We start from the raw sequence: 23,555 nt of genomic DNA, 5'->3' as shown, positions 1-23,555 counted from the left end.
CCATCTCTCCTCTCCTAGTCCTGATTGGGATGAGGGGCTCCTAAAGTGTCCTCGGTCCCCTTTCTCTCCTTCCCCTCCCCCACCGTAGAGTACCGCCCGGAAGACCCTTAACTTCCGGGGAGGGGCTGAGAGAGAACGCGCCCGGCCCGCTTCCCCTCCCCGAGTGCGTCGCCCCTCTGGGCGCATGCGCAGCTCTCCTCCACAGCGCACCCCGTCCTAGCCCGGTCTTTTGCTTTGGCGGTGGCGGCGGCGCGGATCTTCCCCGGCGGCCGCGGTGCGCTGGGAATCCGCTGCGGTGTGAGTTCGTCTCGCGCAGTTCGCTTCGCCCCTTTCTCCTGTCGGCTCCCGAATTCGGTCGGGGTGGGGCTAAGCTGACCATCCCCCTGTGGCTCCGCCTCTTTTCCCCTGTAGATCCGGGTTCGGTCCCAGCCCTCCCTTGGGAGGCTTCTGCTCGCACTGCAGTCCCCGTGGTGAGCAGGGTCCTGGGCAAGCCGCCCTTTTTGAAGGGAATGAGGGAGGACAGGAAGACTGAAGAGGGCATTAATATGAAAGAACGAGGTTCTCCTGCCCGATGGGAAGATCCCTGGGGACAGATGCCTCCCCCTCCTTGAAATGGCCTTGTTTTTACAGCTTTTCTTGGAAAGATCCCTGGCTGGGAGCCCATTTCTGGTCCTCGTTTGCTGTGTGACCTTGGGCGAGTCACTACCCTTCTCTGGGCCCCAGTTATCGTTAAAGCTTCCTCCAACGCTAAAATTCTTAATTTTGCAGAAAAGCTTGTGCAGTTACAGACTCACCCGTCTACTGGGGCCGCTTAGCCCAGATGACGTGGAGTTGACTGAACGAACCTTCTTTCTTCAATCATGGATGGAATGAGGCGACCTATTTATTGGGTCGCTTTTATTTCTTTACAAATGGCATGACCCAAGGCCCATTAATGTTTTCCTAAAATTGTCATGGGATCCTTGTCCTAATTCTTGGCCATCTTTTTAAAAATGAGAGGTTGAGAATTAGAGACATGGTGAGCTTGCGGTATCATCATCTCTGGTCTCATTACTACTGAGGCTCTCTTTCCTTTGATCCAGATGGTGTGGTGGCTCGATTCTCCCAGTGCCTGGCTGAGTTTCGGACGTGGTTAAGAACCAACTGGTTGAGGTTCAATGCAGACAAGACGGATGTGATGCTGGTAGGCAGGGGCACACTTGGATATTAAGGGAGGGAAAATCCAAACTCCCTCAAGTAATATAAATATTACATTACTCTTCCTGTATATTCCAGTGTTTGAGAACTGATGATGGGCCAATAATTTCCAGAGTTTGGGTGAGATAAAAATAACATGTCGACAATATTAGGACTATTAAGAAAAAAATCAGTTTGTGATAATCTGATAAAAGGGGTCGCCCGGTAAAACTGTGTAAAAATTGTGAAAAAAAACAAGACTGTCCTTTGAAGAACCAAAAGGCTATGTAAGTGTTTTGAGGCGGGGTTAATAATAAAAACCAAACTAACAAAAAGATGATGCTGATTCTTGCATAGCTGTGGGGCTTCCGAATGTAATGCATTACTGCTTTGTAACCCGCATTCTGCCTACTAAAGTAAAGGTAAACTCTCAATTTATCTAAAATGTCATTTTAAGTTTTTTGATATTTAGGTATTTTCAACCAAACTGGTAGCTATCCATAAATTTTTACCTGCACATAATGTGTAGGTTGTCACTTTTAAATAAAAATTTTAGTAAATAGTTTACCAAATAATCTCAAAAGGGACTCATGGACTCTGAAAATTGTTAGGTAGAGAATTTGTTGTTAGCGTTTTGAATGCGCTGCATTCATCTGTTTCATTCAAACACCTCTAGAGTAAACTGTTACAGATATTTTCTTGGAGCATTTTGAAAGGTACCTGAGTTGCATAACATTTTGTTTATGTAGTATGGATATATAGTACTTACATTTGCATCAGGTATTGGTACTGAATAACAGGTTATATTTCATAGGTATAGGTAAATTGCCAGAGACGTTTATTTATTGGTCAGTTTAAGGTACTGGTTGAAGTAAAATTGTGACCTTAAAATGCTTTTGTTAAAGGAGAATACTAACTGAAGGGTTCCCGTGTGTGCGTGTGTGTGTGTGTGTGTGTGTGTGTGTGTGTATTATAACTTCTATAAAAAATGTTTAATAACTTTTTAATGGAGTATTCAGTAAATTGTTTAAAAATAATTTCCCAATATAATAACAGTTTTGAGAAGTTTCAACGTGGTGAAAGTTAATGTTAGTTTGCCTGAAAATAATGAAGCTTGTAGGTGGGGAATGGGAGCTAAAGAGGCATTTATTCAGGCTTTGTATAGAGATTTTTTTTTTGTTTTGGGACATTAGCCACAAACCTCACCTAAAATTGGAATTAACCACACTTTTTAGCTTAACTTTAAACATTTTACTACATGATGTAACAGAGCTATCATTTTGGACATCACATTAACACGTAATATAAACTGTAATGATTTTAAACAGCTCATAGGTATTAGTGAATATTCTCATACTTTTAACTCTGTCATGTCTTGTTTTTAGCTCTTCTAGTATCAGTAGGCATTGAAGACTTATATTTTGTTATTCCAAGTATAAATATTGATTGCTTGCACTTAAATACAAAGAAGACATCTATTGAATTAATCCGAAGTGCTGAAAAACTCAGGGAAATGAATGGAAGTAACTAGGAGATAGATTCTGGTTTAATAAAACAATGTTCCAAACATAGAGCTTTGTCTGAAAAGAGCAGTGTCTTCATCAGTCATTGGAGGTGTTTTAGCATAGGCAGAAAAGCCTGGTAGTGGGGAGACATAATGAGAGATTCCTACCTGGACAGGGTAGAAATTGACTAAAGACACTAAGATTCTGTGGCTAATGAAAAGTTAATTTTTACATATTTGTTACTGAGGAGGTAAGCAAGAGTTTTTGAGAAAGACTTTGTTTTCCTCAAGGTGGTTCCTAAAATTTTGAAAGATAAGTGTATCACAAGAATAAAATGGGAGTAAAACCATGCTGAATTCAGGAGTAATGTGTTACAAATGACTTATAATGTTGCAGGCATTTCTTTTTATCTTTAGAATATCTGAACCTAAAAAAAAAAAAATAAAATCACTGAATTCACATTTTTTTAAAAAGGGAAGGAGAAAAATGTAGAGAGAATTTTTCCCCTAAACGATAATGCCACTTATAATTAGTAAAAATGATACACATTATTAATAAACTTAAAAGTCATTTATCAATAAGAGGGGGATATCCATTCAGATATCTCCTAGATGGGATTTTCCTGACCATTTCAGATTTTCCTGACAATTTCAGTAGCATAAGGGACCATGATCCCCAGCTTTTTAATCACAATTGGGATTTTTTTTTTGAGGTTGAACTGAAGAATCAAAGACTAAATGGACTTAAGCAAGTTATTCCTGTACTTTGCATTTTGACAACACTTTTTAAAAATTTTTCTTCTTGTAAACCAGCTAAATTTCATATATTAACTTTGGTATTTAAATGGAAAACACTCCTTTATCCCTATGGTATTATAAAGCCTGAGTTTCTACCTCTGGGCCCCTGATTTCTGTCTTTACCCACCTCAGGTCTGTGCACATCAGTTGTTCTTTGCCTTCAGCTGTTTCCATCAAGTGTCTCAAAGTGAAAACTATTTAAACACGAACTGACTTTTCAAAAAATGACTTTTATTTTGAGTCAAAAGGACTAAGGTAATTCAGTAGTGTACTTCTATATACCTGTGCTAAAATATTTATTCCCCCAAGGAATCCTGAAAAACACTTTTGTATAAGTATTCTAAAAAAAATAAAATGAAAATACTGTACAGTAAAAATTGTTTGTAGATTTGGGAACCTTAAAGTTTTCCTTTCTCTTCTTTCCCTTGCTTTTCTTTCAGTAGAAAATGTGCATCAGATGTTTATGTTTAATTGGTTTACAGACTGTCTGTGGACTCTTTTCCTGTCAAATTACCAGGTAATGTCCTTTCGCTTAGCAGCTTCATATACCTATAAATGCACAAGTTATTCATGCACAAATTATTATTGGACATAAGAATTTCAAGTTAATGTTGAGTCTTTGGAAAAAGGAAACTGGTTAATAGAGTCTAGACTGTTAAGGGAATACAAATTTAAGCAAACAGCCCATGTTGCACTGTAAGTGAAGTATAAAAGAAAAACTGTGTATGTGCACATTTATGCAGTATATTATAGTGCTGGCATCACATTTGGGAGGAATGACTTTTTATACTGAACTGGTTGATATGGGCAATCATTTTTTGAAATTGCATTAAAAACCCTTGAACATTTGAGGGAAAACGGGCTTTTTGAAATTAAGACTTCAACTCCTGGTTTAGTAAAATGTGTTAGTGCATGTTTTAATATCACCTTTGTATTAGCCAGTATCTGCGTTAGTAATGGAAGTGAAACATGTTTGTTATTTTGCAGTCATTGACCCTGCAGTCATTAGAATTGGTTTCAAGGCCAATTGGCAGTTCTAGGCCAGTATTTTAAAATAAACTTTCAAACTGTAGGCATTTCAGGCATTGCAAATAAGCAGGTTTTCCCTCTCTGCAGTCAAGTCGGAGATTATTTATATCTATCAAAGAGCAGCTTTTCAGTATTTCGCATTTTGAAATTTTCTCCAGTTGTGCAAAATTCAAACATTGCACAATTATGTTGCTCCTGGCATCTCAGGAAGCGTGTGAGGAAAAGCAGATGAGATGTGAGGATGGCAGACTACCTATCCACAGTCCCTTAATCTCTGACCTCTAAGGTTTGGGGATGTGGGATTTTACATTTCCCGTCGGGAATCAACGGAGAGAGAAATACTTATCAAGAGACAACCGCTTTCAAAGCGCACTACTTTGTGCCTTTGCCGTTGTTGCATCACAGCAACATCCGTTTTCAGCAAATGCTCTTCGAAAAAGGCCTACATGTAGAATGTAACGTATCTTTTCCCCTGCGATGTGAATGCTGGACACGGTTTTCTGGGCACTTTCCCTTGACCTCTCTGGTCCCTTAGAGCCCTCTCCTTCAGCTGGAGTCGCGGATCTGCTAAGGGCAGGGGAGGCGCCCCGCGCGGAGAAGCCCACCTACCCCCCACACCCACCTTGACTCCGCCCCCTCCGCGCTCCTCCCGGGGAAGGCTTCCGCGGGGCCGCGCGCGCGCGCGCCCGCCCGCCTCTTCTCTGCGCGCGCTCAGGCTTTTTCCCTCCAGTCCAGCTCGGCCGGGGCGCCGCGAGGGGGCGGAGTGGGGTGTGGTGGGCGCGCTCGGGCGGCTCCTGCGCGTTCCCGCCGAGGCAGCGGCGGCGGGAGCGGTAGAGACGGCGGCGGCGGCTGGAGTCCCGTTGCCGACTCTCACATCCGGGTTCTGGCCGTGACCCAGCTGCGGCCGCCGCGGAGATGTGACCCGTCAGTACGGCAAATATGGCGGAGGTAAGGGAGCGAGCTCCCCCTCCCCGTCCCGGAGCCGGGCGCCCCGGGCCCTGGCCGGGGAGGAGTGGAGTGGGCCTGGCTAGGAGAGGCCCAGCCCTGCTGGCGCCACTGCCCACCTGTTGTCCGGAACAGGCCGCGCTCTGGGCGGGAGCTTTCCTTGGAACTTAGTTGGGATGGGTCCGGGGGTAGGAGGAAGCGGAGGCGTAGTTGGACTTCGGGGGCAGTTTGAAGGGTCGAGTGCTGCGTGGTAGTGCGTGCGGAGAGGGGCGAGGGCGAGTGGGCGCCCTCCAGGCAGGGGCGCCGGTGGCGCAACTTCGCCGGCCGGTGCTAGGGGCCAAGAGAGAGGAGCTGCTGCTTCCTCTTCTTGCGAAGTTTCTTCCCTCCTTCACCGAGATGCTGTTGCGCCCTTCCGTGTCACCCCCACCCGTTTGCTACTGACATCCAGTCCGTGTTGATGGGGAAAACGTAAGGCAGAATGGCCTTCAACTCTCATTTTTCTCATGGAGCTAAGATGAGCGTGGAGAAATAAACGTAGCCTTTCGCGATCCGGCCCTTTAGGTTGGGGGAATCCCCCTGAATCTACGGAACAGTTCCATTCCTCCCGAAGGTAGAACCTTTTTTTCTCTTTATGTTTCGGAAGAGTTGCTTTCTACCTTTCCCCCTCTTCACTTTCCAGGCATTTCCCCCCCCCCCCTTTCCTATCAAGGCTATCTATTATTGTCTTTTTTTCCCCCTTTTATGGGAGGGTTTTTTTGTTGGTTCCCCCCCCCCCTTTTTTTCCAGTAAACGAGTTAACCAAAGGCCCCTTTCCCCGGTGGTAATTGTTTTATATTTTGGGGCCTCAAATCGTGGCAAATAACCACTGTTATGATTCATTGAAACTTAGTGTTAACGCCTCTGGAGATTTGAATTTTTGTTTCTGATTTAAACCTTTAAACATTTGATTTTTTTAATACTTTTTCCCCCCCTTACCCTCGGAAAAATTCGTTATTCCTTACCCCCTAGAGTTCAGGAAGTGATAGTATTTGGAGTTTTAAGTCTACTTTGAGCGAGAGCCTCACTAAATGATTGATAAGGCATTTCTTCTGTGTGAATTACCGTTTTCATGGGCTCAGACATCCCCAAATTCACGAATAGGTAAAAAAATTTTCTTACCATCCAGTCCCCAATATTTGTCTTCATTAATTGCTGTATGAAGTCAGTGGTGAGTTAGATGAGTACTTTGAATTTGGGATACTGAAATATAGATTATGGAAAAATATTAATTTGGACGCTTTTTCATATACCTGTTGAGTGGAGGGACCTGAAAGTTAGCTGTTTTGTGGAATTGCTCTTAGGTTGCCCCTTCTGCTTTCCTTATGGAAACTGGCTTTGTACTTTTGTAGTGGAGTATTTGCTGTTAAAGGAAGAGGAGATTCACTGTAGCAGGAGTCTTCACTGCTAGTAATCTTTTAAAAACATTTAATACTTTTGATCTAAAACTAAATTTAGATCTTAGATTTATTTCCATTTCTTTTGTTCTTTGTGGTTAAAGAATTGTATTTCAAGGCACATGAGTTGGAGAAAACCTAGTACTTTGTATTTCATTTAAATGTGACTGGGTTCATTCCACTGGGCTGAAGGAATTTTAGTCCTGGTAAGATTTTTAAGTGTTCCTTTTTTCATGTGTAAGTTCGGGAAGGAGTTGTATGTAGCTGGATTTACCTACATTTTGTTAAATAGCCTTCAGTGGATTCCCCCTTTCAGTGAATGCCTCTTAGATAAGCAGCAGTGTACTGTAATAGGTTATGTGGTTTCTTCCCTCACGGTGCTGCTCACAATGACTTAAGCTTTAAGTTTTGTAGTCCTATTTTAAGGCAAGCTATTATTGAAGGAAAATAACTTTGTTTTTGAAAATACAGTGAAATTTAAGTTTAGAAAGCTTCACCCAGAAATTTTAATTGCCCAGCACACTGAAAACTCAATATGTAAATAGGAGTATATTAATATTCTTGTTTCAGAAATTAAAGATGGTTGTATCATAAGAGGAAAAGCAATATTTTGAGTCACTAATCATTTCCTAATATTTTCAAGTTTTAGTTTTCTTAAAAATTGCATAACTTGGAGAATGGAATTCTCATGTTCAGTAAGGAACGCATGGATGGTTCAATTTCAAGAAGAGTAAACCTGAACTTTGTGTTCAGTGAATTTATTTAGTGACCTGAAATCTTTAAAAAAAAAAAAATTCATCTTTTAGTGTTGGATAGTTTTGTTTTTAGTGAATTTAGAAGAATGGGGAAACCTTCATTCATCTGTGTCCTACAAAATACCTAAACAGGTGAAGAGGTGAAAAGTAAAATTAGTTTGTATTGTTCTGATTTCAATATTATAGTAATTAGGATGATTTTAGAGATTAGTTATTTTTAAAACATAGATGGAGAAGTGCTTGCTTTTATTTTTATATGGGCACTCAGGAGATTCATTCTTTGTGATGCCAGTATAAAGCATCTGGTAGAATAAATCAAATGTGCTATTGCACTTTTGGTTAAGTAGACCTGAGCATTGAAGCTGACTGGTAAAATAACAGAAAATGCAAAGCAACAATATACATTTATTTGATAAATCTGAGGGGAAAACAGGTTATTGAAGAAGCATGTCTCCAGAGAAAAATGTCAATATTATGCTTCTAAGTTCGTTGTTGTTGTTGTTATTTCCTACATAGGAGAATGACCTTACCTTGTTTTTCCAGAAAAGTGTTTAATTCTTGAATACAAATTGATTTAGATGTGAATAGAATATACTAATTTTTTCATATTTGATCTGATCACCTAGGCAGTCTATAAGTAGGAAGTATGCGTTTAATGGTTCCTCAAATCGTGCTAACATTAAAAACATATTTAATGTGCTTAGAAGAAATGGCACATACTCTTTTTCTTAATAGGTTTTTAGTAATATTTTTCATTGCTTTTTATCCCTTAAAATTACTTATCAACCTTCTAAAAGGAGGTTCTCCTAGTTACACTTAAAGGAAGGAAATTACAGGGTAGTTGCAGTTTTACAAAGGCAACGAGAAAGAAAGAATAAGAGGAAGAAATAGTTGATCCTTTGGGTTTTATAAGGAATGTGGTACAGGGACCTTTGGGAATGAACAATTTGTCTGTTATTTCAGGGTTTGTAAACACATACGGGACTTTTCTTTTCCAGGGGGGGAAAAAGCTACAACATAGTGTAAGACCTATCTTTTCACCTAGGTCATATTGCTATCATATAAAGAGAAGAAGATTTTAATGAACCTACTTTTCTGTATTAGTTTTAAGTATTTAAACCTTTCAAAACCAATACGTAATCTGTTTATTCACTGTCACATCTTCATTTATTTCTCTTGAAAACACACTCCTTGCTTAGTGGGTTTTAGTGTATTTGGATTTCATTTTTTAAGGAAATAGGATCATCTTGACCATTCTTCTTGATGGTGTTAATTTCTATTCTAAACAAAACTTGTTTCACTGCAGTAGTGTTAGGCCTTAAATAATTCTCTATAGTGGTAATGAACTTTTTAGTGTTTATACTTGAGTGTATTTAGGATTTATCCAGAGTAAGACTCTGGATAAATGTATGAGAATCTAATAAAGTTTAATTCAGAAGGAGTGATAAAGTGCATGATAAGGTAGAAAAGGTTGGTTGGAGGATATATAAAAGTCGATTACTTTTAGAGAATTTTTCTACAGGAGAGTAATCAGTTTTTCAAATCAGAAATAAAACACTGGCATGCCTGGGTGGCTCCGTCAGTTGAGTGTCCAACTTTGGCTCAGGTCATGATCTTCTGCCTTGGTTCGTGAGTTTGAGCCCCACATTGGGCTCATGCAAAACCCACTTTGGATCCTTTGTCCCCCTCTCTCTTTGACCCTCCACTGCTTGCACTCTCTCTTAAAAATAAACATTAAAAAAAAAAAGAAAAAAGAAAACAAACACTGCCATAAGAAACTGATTAGTAAAAATAGAAAAGTAATCACCTGTATAGAAATTTCTTGCTTGAAGTTAGCTTGAGTCCCTGTATGTTTCAAAAGATTTGCAAATGATTTCAAAATTCATTGCAGTGATAAAACTGTTCAAGTACCAGTCATCACCTGGGACCCATTCTGTTTGACTTATTCTATGGCTTATAAGAATGACTGTTAGGGGCGCCTGGGTGGCGCAGTCGGTTAAGCGTCCGACTTCAGCCAGGTCACGATCTCGCGGTCCGTGAGTTCGAGCCCCGCGTCAGGCTCTGGGTCGATGGCTCGGAGCCTGGAGCCTGTTTCCGATTCTGTGTCTCCCTCTCTCTCTGCCCCTCCCCCGTTCATGCTCTGTCTCTCTCTGTCCCAAAAATAAATAAAAAATGTTGAAAAAAAAAAAATTTTTTTAAAAAGAATGACTGTTAAATTATGTTTGTGTAGATAGGAAATTCATAAAGTAGCACCCCCAAAAAAGCTTTTTGCAAATTGAGATTTTTTTCTAAAGGTCCTAGATTTAAAAAAAAATTTTCAGAAGAGGCTGTTAAACATATCCCATCCCTTTAGCTAAGTATTCCTTGGTAGTGTTAGGTCTTTTGAGCAGTTTATAATAAAAGTAAAGAACTTAGATCTCAAAGGAAATTGAACTAGAAGATATCTAAATCTTACTTAGAGAAAATGAAACTGAGCAGAGTTGATGCAATTTGTCCTAAGTTGTGCAGTTAGGCTGTGACACAATTAAGAGTGGAACCTAGGCTTCTGAATTCCTAGTGCTTAATAATAGCAATTCATCCTCTGAGTTATTACTACTGTAGTCAATTTGCTAGTTTTACCAACACGACTTTCTTAATCTTTTTTATGCCCCCAAATTCTTCAGGGGAAAGTTAAGTGACTTAGTTTTGTATGGAGGAAGAGAAATGGTGAGCACAGTTCCCCTGCTTTCTCCACCTGGAGGAGGGGCATCTAACTCCTTCCTGGCTTCTATCCCCATCACTTGAGAACCTCTGATTTAGTTAGCAGCGTCTATATTGTTAAGTAGGTGATGATAACAAAGAAATGGTGGTGGAATTAGTTTGAGGGGAGAAATTAGTTCAGACAGTTATGTTTATTTGAAAATATGCTTTTGATTGCCTGGAATATATGAATCTGATTACTTCATTTTTACCTTTTTTTTTTTAATGGTTATATTCTAGATTACTGTGTTCTGGAGACACATTTGAAGATATCTGAGGCATTTAATATTTGTTACAAGTATTAGCAACTTGATCAACTAAATCATATATGTGGTGAAGATATAAAAGTCAGCTGTTCATTTTTTAATTTGATTTAGCCTACTCATACTCTGTGTGACTGTCTAGTTATGTTTTCTGTCTCAGATAATTATGTATGCACCTAAAAGAAAACTAGGTTATTTTTCTAAATGATACATTTGTTAAAAAAAAAAAAAAAGTGGCTAGTAATAGGTTTTCTTAAAAATCTAAAAGTAGAGGAAGGAAATGAAAATTGCTCATAATTCCATAAGATGATCTCCACTGACTTTCTTAAAAAAAAAAACCAGTAATACTAACAAGTGGTTAGAAAATTCCAATAGTATAGAAGGGTATAAAATGAAAAAAACTTTCTCTCCCCAACCCATTCCCTAGAGATAACTATTGTTACAGGGTTTTGTGTGTACTTTTGGAGAAAAAAAAAAATGTCATTTATATTCCAGCCCAAGTTACCCCCTTCTCTACTTTTTTTTTTTAACTCCTAATATATGTATGAATAAATAAATAAATGTTTTTTACATTTTTTTTCCTCATTCACCACAAACAGACTTGTCTCTTTTTAATGGATTAATAGTGTTTTGTTGCTTAGAAGAACAGTATTTCATTTCTAACTAGTTAAATGATAGACTTGAAAATTTTTTCCCAACTTGTTGCTATGAACCACTTTATGGTAACAACTGTTAAACATGTATCTTGGTATGCTTTCTTAGGCTTATCAGTAGGATAATTTCATATTAGCAAAATGATCCCTAGAAGGGTTAAACCAACTTGTATTTTTCTACCAATAATGTATGAGTGCATCATAAATACATTTTCACTTCTAATGAAAAATTTTCTTTACTATTTGCATTTTCTAGTTTGTGCCTTTTCTAAAAATACAAAAAAAAGTTACAAATGAATACCTGTTTTACAGCTCTAGTTTTAAGCAGGTACTAATTTGTGCATCATTAATGGTAGATGTCGCAGGTTTTTCTGGAAGATATTGTTAAAGATACCACTTCCTAAATAGACATAGATAATAGTCTGACATGACAGATGATAACTTGCAGTCACATTTTAAATATACTTTGAACAGATGAAAAACATTCAAAAAAAGTAAGAAAGTAAGGGGGAGGAAGGAAAGAGGTAAAGAGAAAAGATTTTTAATATAGTTGTTCCCCTGGAAGGTATAGAAATATTCAGGTCGTAGACTTCAGTTCCACCTTCACCACTTACCATGGATCAAGTCACATTATCTCCCTGGGTTTGCTAATCTATAAAATGATGTTGGCAGAGTGGGTGTTATTGCCAGGTATGTAGTTATGATCAAGTAACTTTATGCATTGGAGAATATGTAGTACTATATAAATGTAAGCTGGTTCTGCTCTTCTAAATACCTAAAAAAAAGAATGCTCACATTCTGTACTTAAATTTCCTGTATTATGATAGTGAACTTTTACTTTGAAAATTAATTTTTTTGCCTGCAGTTGGGACAAAAGTAATGTATAGTATAAAATTTTCAAATGCCAGTTTTCTAAAAGGTCAGTTTTTAAATTAATTGAGTATAATAAACAATATCTCACTCTCACCCAGCCCAGATGGAAACAGTGTAATTATATTTTGAACATGGAATACTAAAATGTATGTCTAGAGGCATATCTCCCTACTTTCCCCTTCCCTATCCTAACCTAGGTACACATCAGTCAAATTACAGTTCTTGAAACATTCCAGTATTTCTGATGTAAAATGGTCATTAATGCTGTCTTTGAATACTGGGTGTTCTCCTTTCTGCCAGCTAAACATACAAATAATACCAGTCCTCTGAATATTTGGTATCTTAATTAACGGAAAATATTTGGGACCTTTTTCAGAACTTTAAAGTGATAGATAACTTTACCAATACAACACAACGATCAGTGTGGTATTGGCAGTTAGTGCTCTTTGAGGCCTTTTAAAAACTGCAAACGCCATTCACAACTCAGTGTCTTTGTTATTGCCAATACCTAACATCTGTGAAAATGTACCTTTTTTTCAGAAGAAGAATGACATTTTTAATCAGAAACCCCTTTTTATCAGAAGACTGTTAAATGGAGTAATTATTAGAGTGTTCAAAAAGAACTAAATGCTCAAAGAGCCATTTCTCTTAAGCTCCTAATTTGAAAGAAATGCTGATTTTCTTGTTTCTGCCCTGCAATATTTTCAGAAGTTTACTAAAAAGGAAAAACAGCACTGTGAGGCTACTTTGTGAGTGGCAAACCTGGGACCAGATAAAGACAGTCATCGTTGCTGTAGCCTTGGACAGAAATTGTGCTTAAACTTGGGAAACAAAGCATAACTGCATGACATAAAAGTAGATTAATATTTTAAAATATTGATTTGCTGTGTAATAATTTGTGTGGTGGTTATATCCGTTTTGAGCTTAGAAGTGTGTTACTCTGCCCATAAGATGTTAAGCAAGCTAGAAACCCTTTTTATAGTTACATTACTCTATCACCCTGCTTTTCAGCTTCCTGTTAGAGGAATGGAATTAATAAGTAGCACTGGTTTGACTCTGTGTGGCAGAGCAACTTTTTAAGTAAGGGTAGTGGTGTGACACTTGAAAATATATAATACTGACTACTGTCAGTCTTTTATTAAAGTAAGTTGATGCTATAGTCAAGAGCCATTTTAAGAATTAAAAGGGAAAAAAAATAGGACCCTTGGGAAGTGTGCTTCAAAAGAACCTAAGTCACCATGTACAATAGAGAATGTCATACTTAATACAATAGCATACTATGGACAGTTTTCAAAATAGAATTTTAACACCTTAAAAGAAATTTGTCTTAGATGCCTAGCTTTTGAAAAATTCGTCACTTTCCTCATTTTATTTTGTTCTTCTCAGCTCCCTTCCGCATTAGTTACCAGAAAGAAGGAAAATAGAGATCTTCCTTATGGTGGGGTTATGTCCTGATAAACCTATCATAAGTTGAAAATATTAAGTCAAAAATGCATTTAGTGTACTTAACCTACTGAATGAACATCATAGCTTAGGATAGCCTACCTCACACATGGTTAGAACACTTACATTAGCCTACAGTTGGGCAGAATTGTCTAACACAAAGCCTATTTTATAACCATGTATTGAATATCTCATGTACTTCATTGACTACTAGACTGAAAGTGAACAACAGAAAGGTTGTATGGGTACACAATGGTTATAAGTGTATTGGTTGTTTGCCCTCGTGATCGCATGCCTGACTGGGAGCTGCAACTCGCTGCCACTGCCCAGTATCACAAGATAGTATCATACCACGTGTTGGTAGCCCAGGAAAAGATCAGAATTCAAACGTCGGTTTCTACTAAACGGGTATTCCTTTTGCACTATCATAAAGTTGAAAAATCGTAAGTTGAGCCATAATTGTCAGGGACTGTCTGTGCTGGAATAACTTATCTTTGCTAATAATTTTGGGCTTCCAGCGTGCCTGACTTCTAATGGGCATGAAATAGCTCTGAATGAATAGGAAAGGTTTTAACTAGGAAGCATATGCCATTTGAAGCATCTTGAGTTTTTGTTATATATTTACAGAAGTTTATGTTTGTATATGACTTGTTTATAATTTTGAATTAACTGAATTTAGATAAAATAATAGCCTCAAACCGTCAAGTGGTTGTATTACCAAAATAAGTTGCTAACAGTGTTATCTTTAAATTTTCTAAATGCTTATAGTTAAATTTATGAGGGGTAGAATGCTACAGTAGAAGCAGCATGTTATAATTGGGAATGTTTTTGATTTTTTCATCAGAGACCTTAACCTTTCTAGACTTTAGCTCAAAGATTACTAATTCTGTGATAATTTAAAAATATGTTGTTTGTTGTAAAGTTAGCCTAATGTACTATTTGGTGCTTAATAACATTTTACTTTTTCCTTCTACTGTATACAACATAATTTTTATTTAAAATTAACATCTTGAAGTGTTTTCGCCTCCCTTCTTTCACGTATTTTAAGCCAGAGGCCAGCTTGTTAGTGAATCTTGTGTGTAATTTCCCCTTTATTGATAAGAGAAAATATTTCAGAAAGTTCTAATATCTAAAATCAGATCTCTTAAGCTGCATATGTTATGAGATCCATATTTGCCTTTAAAATCTGAATCAATTTCATATTATTGTCTTCATTTCTAGATTCAGGAGTGTTTGGGATTTTTATATGTTTAAATATAATGTCAGAGAAAGGATTATATAGAAGGTTTTAATTTGTCTTAGATAATTCAGATGTAAAAACTTAACTGTGATCTTTGATGTCAAACTGGTCCTTGAGTAATTCCTGTAAATTTTGCACAGATTTACTATACAAAGATGCTAATATTTCTTCTTTTCTCCCCCTCCTCAGCCATCTGTTGAGTCTTCAAGTCCAGGTAAGTATTTTCTGTATTTTCTATAATTTCTGTTTGACTAACATTTGTCCTATTATAAAAAGCCTAGAGGAGTTAGACTGTCATCTGACTTGCTTTTCTTCTGAATGCTTCTTTTCTCTGGGGAAAAAGAAATGGATGAAATATTTGACTGCCCATGAAAGTACAGGTGAGGCTGCTGTGAGTTCAACCTCATGACTACTTGTAGGTTCACTTTTTTTATGAATTACTACGTGTATTTCTTATAGGTTTTAATTGATATTTGATTTCAAGTAAATATGAAGTGTGCTTTTTCAAAAGGAGTCACTAACTTAGAAATATTTGCTTGTATAGGAAGCTCAAAGTTTTTGAGAAAAAAAATGCATTTAGTGAGGGAGAAAAAAAGAAGCAGAACATTCAAAAATGAATATTCAATGTTATAAATTAAGGAGGTTATGTTTAGATTGAGTAGGATCCGATTTTACCCACAGACCATATAGAGGTTGCAAACGTGATCTTTTAAATTTTTTTCTTTCTAATGTTTGTTATTTTTGAGAGAGCGAGAGACAGAGTCTGAGCAGGGAAGGGGCAGAGAGAAAGAGGCAGACACAGAATCTGAAACAGGCTCCAGGGTCTGAGCTGTCAGCACAGAGCCCGACATGGGGGTCGAACTCCAGAATGGCGAGATCATGACCTGAACCAAAGTTGGATGCTTAACCGACTGAGCCACCCAGGCGCCTCGCAAACATGTGATCTTTGACCCATATCTGGGCCACAAATGTTTTTTTGTTTGGCCAGTCTAGTGATTTTAAAAACCTAGAATATTTTATATAAAATCTGAATTTAGGCTTCTCATGATTAGTCAGAGGTTCTGGCACCGCTGGGTACAGCATTCCTTTATAGCAACAATTGGTTGGAGCCAAATAGCAGTCAGGAAAGAGCCCAGTCTGCCTTGGTGTCCAGAAACTTCACCAAGAGAGAGGACTGCCTTCTACAGTGGAGTACGTGTAAGGAACAGTGCGAGATAGTTAGAGTCAGGAAGGGAGTTCTCAGAGGCAGGGTAATGTTTTATTTGAAAACATCATATATATATTGAATATTTAGGTATGATACATTACTGAATTTTCCAGATTATTAAAGCAATCTTTCTATGTTGTAAATTTTAGAAAGAATGTTTGTAAAAATGCTTAATATATGCCTTTTTTAATGGTTTAGGATTCTTTTCATGAACACAAATAGTTGTATTCTATGTAGTACGATGTATGAAGTAAGAGTTGGATTAGGATACCTCCAGATCCCTTCCAAATGACTAGTGTGCTCAGTTGACTGTGAGTTTTTTTCGTGTTTATTTAGCTACAAATGTCTTATTCTTTTCTAATAGGCTTGGAAGTAAAGTATATTAGGCGTTGTGACATTTCTGAAACTCAAGGATTTTTTTAAACTTATTTTATACATATCTTCTGGATGGTTGAGGTTGGAAGTAATCTGACCTCATAAATAGCAGATTATTTGTATCCTTTTTGGGACATGGAATTGTACCCAGTATTTTTTTTCTTTCAAACACAGACATCTTTTTCATCGAAAAAGTGGGTTCTAGTTGTTTCTGTTCATGTTGTCACATTGCAAATAGACTGAGTTTTAGATATTTTTCAATGAATTTTTGAGAAATTGATCAAGTAATACATAGGCACAAAAAAAGTAATTACTTCAAAGGTGATACTAATGGCTTTCTCAGTTTCCATTGCATTTGAATTGGCCTAGGCTGAACTGCAAGAATAGTGGAACTTGAAGAATACAATGTTTTCGATGGCCTTTACTACTTGCTGAATGCTTCTACAAATAGATTGATTTTTTTTGGTTTCGGACTAAGGAAGATCTTTTGAAGTAGATAGTGTTTGTAGTATCAGGTTTCTGCCCAAGGGAATATTTATTGTCCTTACAATACTAATTGTAGGCAGTTAACAAAAGTTGGTGGGAAAAAATTAGGAATAGAGGCTTCATGTAAACAAATTTTTGGTCCACTGGTAAGAGGCTGTGTCCTTTGTAACGTCTGTACTTTGGAATTGATATTAGTAATAAGAGTCACATGACCCAGGCTCAGTAATTTGTCTCTGGACTTTCCCAGTGTAAACCTGTACAGGTAAAATACAAGACTTTACCTGTAAGACTAGTAGCCATTAGATGTAGGGATTTAGGGAAGGGAAGGAAATAAAATTATTAAATGAATGCACATGATATGTTTAATTTATCTTTTGAATCTTTGAAAAGATGTAAGATACCTTAGTAATTTTGTATTAGGGTAAGATTTTATTACCAAGCTGACACTTGCCTTAACTCTGAAGCAAAATATTTATTTACACAAAGCACCAGACTCCCTGCCCCTAATAATTTATCTTGGGGATTTTTACCTCAAGGAGACAGCCTAGTAGGCTAGGAAAAGAATGGTTAATTGGTCTCAACAAGGCAAAAATAAATCAAGTACAACCAAGAAGTCAGATTAAGGCAAGAAAAGTGAAATTGAAAGTTAGAAAACAGTGTGGTATATCTATGGAGAGGATTGGAGTGAGAAGGGGAAAAAGGTTCACCCACACTTTGTTATTTCTTGTAATGAGAGGGTAAAGTGGCAAGGCTTTAAATATAAATGGCTTTGCAAGTAATGACAAAAAATGGGAGACTTCAGGTAAGTAATATAGCACTCAACTTGGTGCGGTGTACTCATGTGAGTTTGTTTTGTTTTTGTTTTAGTTGGTGAAAGAGTATACGTAGTTAGGAATTAAGCATAATTATTTTTTACAATATTTGCATTCAATAGGAATTAGGATAATAGTGTACAAAGTTGTGGTGTGAGGTTGTTCTAGGATCTTCCTGCCTACAAAGGAGAAGAAAAGTACAGCATGATTTGTAGGAATACATGATTATTGACTAAGTGTCTTAGAAGGTTGCTGTGTGAACTGAAAAGTTTTGGGAATGTTTTTTCATTAAAAACTCAAAAAGAAGGAATAATGATTGGGACTATTAGGGACTTATCCCTAATAGTCTGTTTTTCAAGAAGTCAACTTCTAATGCTTTGTTTTACTTACTGGTTCTCTCACTGGACTGAAGGAAGAGCATACTGATGTAATATATTACTAGTTAATGGTCTTAACCTTTGTTATTAAGTAAAAAGCTACAACTAAATTAGTGGCTCTCGATGTTTCTCATGGAACTTTTGTGTCTAGTCCCTTAGCCAGTACCAAGGTGCTGTATTAAAACTATGCCATGCTTTTCTTAATTATCCAAAGAAATTAATACACTTTTCTAAATGTTTTTATTTTGTAAATCATTCTAAAACTTTGATAGTTTGTTAATTTGTACTATAAGGTGATTTCTGATTTAGAAATAATAGTTATTTTATATTTAATATTAGTATTATGTTCGTCAAAGAGCAGGATGACTTCTAAGTGCTTCACCACCTGATCTGGCTTGCAGTTCAGTCATCTTAGTAAAAATAGGTTCTCTTCAAGTATTCTTTGAGGCAGGATACTTAATGTCTCTGAGGCTGTGGCTTGCAGGAAGCTTAGAATGCAGTAAAAGCACAGACACTGAATTAGCAGACCCACGATTCAGATTCCGTCCTTGCTGCCTACTGGCTCTGTGAGTTTAAACGTGCTGCTTAAACTCAGCCTCAAGTTTTGGTTTTGTTCAAGTTTGGGTTTGAAGATTAAATGAGATACAATGTATGTGACGTGCTTGAGCCATAGTATTTGGCACACAGTAAGCACTCAGAATATGGTATTTACACTGAAAATTGAGGGAGATGACAAGAACCCTGAACCTTGAGTGTCCCCTTATCCGTAATAGTCTGTTTTTCAAGAAGTCAACGTCTAACGCTTTGTTTTACTTACTGGTTCTCTTACTGGACTGAAGGAAGAGCATACTGATGTAATATATTACTAGTTAATGGTTTTAACCTTTATTATTAAGTAATATAACTTTTTAACAGTTTAAATTGATAAAAGAAATTGCTGATTGATTTTTTAAATGTTAACTCATTTATTCATAAAAAAATGAATTTGTAAACTTAAGTCCAGGTTTGGCAATAGCCAATTGTGGGGTAGTTTATAGAATGTATATGCTGAGCATTTGCAATCTACTATTACAGGCTTGACCCTATTGAGTACAGCAGTATTCCCCAGCCAGCAGGCTAAAAATAGATTAGCTTACATATCAGTTAGCTATTAGATTATTTTTAATGAGTTCATAAGAGTTCTGTATGCCATTTTAGTAAATTTCAGTTTTATATTCTCTATCTGAATTATTTCAGACCAAAATCAACTAAATAAATTAAGGACGGCTACTTACATGCTGAAATATATTTCCGTGGAAGTGCTAATAGAATAATATTTGAATGTAGCTGTATTTTCATTACACTATGTATTCAGATGACTGTATATCTCCCATGACTGTATTCTCATGGGCCATAAGGACTCATACTCATTGGGTCTATTAAATATCAGTCAGATGATTAAGAATTGTATTTCCCACATGAATTACCATTCTTACTTGATGTGATCCATTATTCTTTACAACTGAAATTTTGTGTTTAGATGACAGTACTCTTTTTAAGAGCTGTACACACTTTTTTTAAAGCTATACTTCTCCCACCCCACCAGTTACAATTTTAACTGTGAATATATAGAGGTGAAACAGGACAAAAAATAATCCCTTAGAGAAGAGTTTTTTTTTACAGGGACAGAGTGATGAGTAAGGGTAAGAATTTTAGAAAACTAATACTCGATGTGCATAGCTTTTCCCTGATACTTTTGTTTGACCTGTATCCAACTTCAAATAACATACACATTAAATAAATATTAATAAGATAACACTTCATTTGGTTTACCAAACTTTTTAAAATGTTCTTTACCAGGAGGTTCAGCAACGTCAGATGACCATGAATTTGATCCATCAGCTGACATGCTGGTTCATGATTTTGATGATGAACGAACATTAGAAGAGGAAGAAATGATGGAAGGAGAAACAAACTTCAGTTCTGAAATAGAGGATCTTGCAAGGGTAAATAACAATAAGAACTAGAGGATGAAGTAGTTAACGGCTTTTTTTGCAGATAGAGGAAACATTTGAAATTTTCATTCTCTACCTTTGTTTTTGGGGAAGAGTGGTGTTACATATAATTGATAGTGAAAAATTCTGTGGTTGTAGGTGAGATATTTAAAGTTTGAAATGAAAGGCATTTTTTTAAAAAAGGAATAGCTATTATGTGGAATAGAATTACTTGAGTAAAACATCACAGTTATCTGGTCAAAAATAGGCTATAAAGGTATGCTGAATTTCCTCTTACATACCTCTGTCCTCTCCCAGTTACTGACCTTTTACTCGCACCCTTTCAGAGCCAGAATTTTTTTTTAAATTTTTTAACGTTTATTATTTTTGAGAGACAGAAAGAGACAGAGTGCGAGCAGGGGAGGGGCAGAGAGAGAGGAAGACAGAATCTGAAGCAGGCTCCAGGCTCTGAGCTATCAGCACAGAGCCCGACGCGGGGCTCTAACCCATGAACCATGAGATTATGACCTGAGCCGAAGTCTGACGCTTAACCAGCTGAGCCACCCAGGCACCCCGAGCCAGAATTTCTTAATAGTGGTCATCATGTTTCTCATTTCTAATTTATTCCATAAAGTACTCTGGATAGTTTCTGTCCCCTCCTATCAATATGACCAATGATCTTACTATTCTATTCATCATTTTTCTCTCTATTCTCAGCCATATTCAAGTTACTGCTTCCTTTTATTTGAATTCTGGAGTACCCTACTGTCCAGTTTTTCTTTTCTGTTTGTTTCTATTCAGTATCCTTTGCAGACTCATTTTCCTTCACCACAGGTGAATTTGGAATTTAAATTTAGAATTCCCTAATTCTCAGTTCTGGATTTTTCTTCTGTCTATAAATCAGTGCGCCTCAGAATGTAGTATGAGAGTCAGCTGCTTCAGAATTGCTCATAGACTTAAGAAATGCGGATTTCTATGCCTCTCCCCAGGCATATAATTAGAATCTCTGTGGGGTGTATACACACCAAATTTGAAAATTACTAAATTAGGTGATCTGTTCTAATCCATTCCCATAGTGTCAGTATTCTTTATTTTTCTAGCATTAATATATTCCCTATTCCCAATTTTGTTTAACCTCCTGCTTGACATTTCTGCTTGGATATCTCCATAGACATCTTTTCATTTTAAATGTCCAAAGCAGAACTGTTGATTGATCTCCTACTTCCTCCATCTGTTCCTTCCCTATCTTCAACATAAAAAATGGCACTGTTTTACCTTATTGCCTAAATCAGAAATCAGGAAATCCTCTTCCTTCATTCCTAATACTCAATCCTGAATAAGCCTGTCATTTCTTTCCACAAAGATACCTCTTATCTGACTGTTGTTCTATCTCTGCTGCCACTGTCTTGCCCAGGTCACCATCATTTCTAGCCTAGCCTATTACCACAGCTTCCTAACTGGATTCTCCATCTTTAAACGAGGATTCTCCTCTTTTACCATTCTTTCATCCGGTATATTTCTATAATAATCATGATGGTATTTTCAAAATATTAATGCAGTTGTGTCAGCCTTTTATTTAAAACTGCAGTGTCTTCCTGTTACATGGGAAGAAAATCCAAACTCCTTGACCTGGCCAGCAAGGCCCCTGTCATGCTGTTACATAGCCACACCAGGTGCTTCTGTTCTTAGATATGCTGTTTCTTCCTGCTTCAAGGCCTTTCAGCTTTTTCCTACTCCTCGGTATGTGCTTTCTGAGGCTGGTTTCTTATCCCCTTAAGTCTGGGCTTAATGTTGCCTTCTCACAGTGACCTTACCTGTTCCCAGTTAGCTTTTTTTTTAATCCACTGTACCCGATTCAATACTTTCTTTATAACTAACACAATTTGTAATTATATGTTCGTCTCATTTATTGTCTGTGTCCTCCTTTAGTTCCATGAGAGGAGGGACAGTGTTTTATTCACCAGTGTATTTCCTGATGCTTAGCAAGAGTGGTCAAACTTTTTGGATGAAATGATAAATCACTCTGGTATGCTCTTATTAAAATGTATTGTGTATATGATCTGCTACACCCCATGACAAAAAGAACATACAAAATAAGTAAGACGTAGTATCAGCCTTTACGCGTTTAGAGTACATAATATTTTGGAAAAATTAATTCTTGTATAGTAATATGTGTTGCCGAGTTTTAGTTTTTATATTGCACATTTAAAGAACTAGAAAAGGAATTCTATTACTATCTAGTCAAATCTTGTCAGATGGTCCCCTTTTGGATCTTTTAGTAATTAAAACTAGCTTAATCCACAGTGCCTAAGCAATTCAGTGTTTTATTGTTTTAAGCCAGAAAACAATTGGTCTTAGTGACCATGATGTATAGTTGTTATAAAAGCTTTTCAAGAATGGGTTAAAAAGCACTTGAGGAGTGTGGAGTCAAAACTGTTCTTTACAAGAGGCTAGAAAGTCATTCAGAAGACTGTTATAGTTTGTTTGAATGATCTAGAACCTACGTGAACATCAAAGGAAATGGTTGATTTAGGACTCAGTCGCAGTCACTTCATATATTCATTAAATGGAAGGCAGTTATTTGCCTGTATTTCACAGAAACTTCTATCACTTTAGGTATATTTTCATTTCTGAATAACCCATCCATGGGATAACCATGAAAGGAGGAAAATCTTATATATTCCATTTTCTCACACTTTACGTTGCTCAAATAATTAAGTAGTCACTCAGGAGGCGATAATCAGTACAGGTTGTGTGGTAGAATGATTATTGGTTGTTTGTTGTTTTTTTTTTTTTTCTGTTTCTGAAAACAGGCTATTACATTTAATTAGTACAAAATTGCTAATGAGCTTTGCTAAAAGTTTGGGCGTGTTATTGTTTCCTATTTCTCCTTTATTCTGCCTCCTTTGGTCTTTTACAGCCTCCCCATATTTGCTTTCAGGTGACCCTTCCTTAGGAAAAAGAATTTAAAATAGAATTTTTTATAGAGGATATAGAAAGGAAGAGAAAGGGGAGCCAATCTTTTATCATTCTCCTCAAACAGGTTGTCTTACATCTTTTCAGATGCTTCTAACTTTTCCCAGAATAATTAAAATTTAGGTTTAAGTTGCGCATAATCACCAACGCTTCATCTGTAACCTGCAGCTAAGCTAGTTTAGGGCCAATATGTTGTGTTTCTTAAAGTTATAAACTTTTTAGGTATGAACCAAACCAAACTGGTTTTTGTTTTTATTTAAAAAATGAGCCAGACTTTCTCACTGATTACTGATATTCTTTTATAGAAATGAAACATTACAGTTCTGTCAAGAATCAGTTAGGTGATTTTTTACCTGGCATGTTGGTTGTATGACATGGACTTCTGATATAATTGTGGCAGAATTTTGACTAGCAATTCATTCAGGAATTGTCAATAATTGCATGGCGTGTAGTTTTAAGTTCATTCAGTTTGAAATCTAAAGTTTTAAGTGAAAAGTA

General features: G+C 37.0%; 1 protein-coding gene across 14 annotated transcripts in view; it reads left to right on the top strand.

Annotated features, from left to right (window-relative positions):
- Positions 1–23,555, top strand: part of MIER1 (MIER1 transcriptional regulator) — a 60,274-nt gene that overhangs the window by 303 nt on the left and 36,416 nt on the right. For 3 of the 14 annotated variants that reach the window (XR_009258073.1, XM_058717040.1, XM_058717048.1), the window contains exons 2-6: positions 1,083–1,183; positions 3,922–3,995; positions 15,041–15,065; positions 15,195–15,231; positions 19,948–20,093. Coding sequence is in view for 13 of the 14 variants with exons in the window: in XM_058717040.1 (XP_058573023.1) it covers positions 1,083–1,183; positions 3,922–3,995; positions 15,041–15,065; positions 15,195–15,231; positions 19,948–20,093 (383 nt within the window). In the remaining variant the exon portion in view is untranslated. Of the gene's footprint in view, positions 1–192; positions 298–451; positions 471–1,082; positions 1,184–3,918; positions 3,996–5,245; positions 5,456–5,495; positions 6,063–15,040; positions 15,066–15,194; positions 15,232–19,947; positions 20,094–23,555 lie in introns of those variants that run through there. The other 11 variants (XM_058717046.1, XM_058717044.1, XM_058717047.1 and 8 more) reach the window with 11 other exon arrangements.

Source organism: Neofelis nebulosa, chromosome 2 (genome assembly GCF_028018385.1).
Source record: "Neofelis nebulosa isolate mNeoNeb1 chromosome 2, mNeoNeb1.pri, whole genome shotgun sequence".
Taxonomy (NCBI): Eukaryota; Metazoa; Chordata; class Mammalia; order Carnivora; family Felidae; genus Neofelis; species Neofelis nebulosa.
This window is presented reverse-complemented; position numbering and strand designations above follow the sequence as displayed.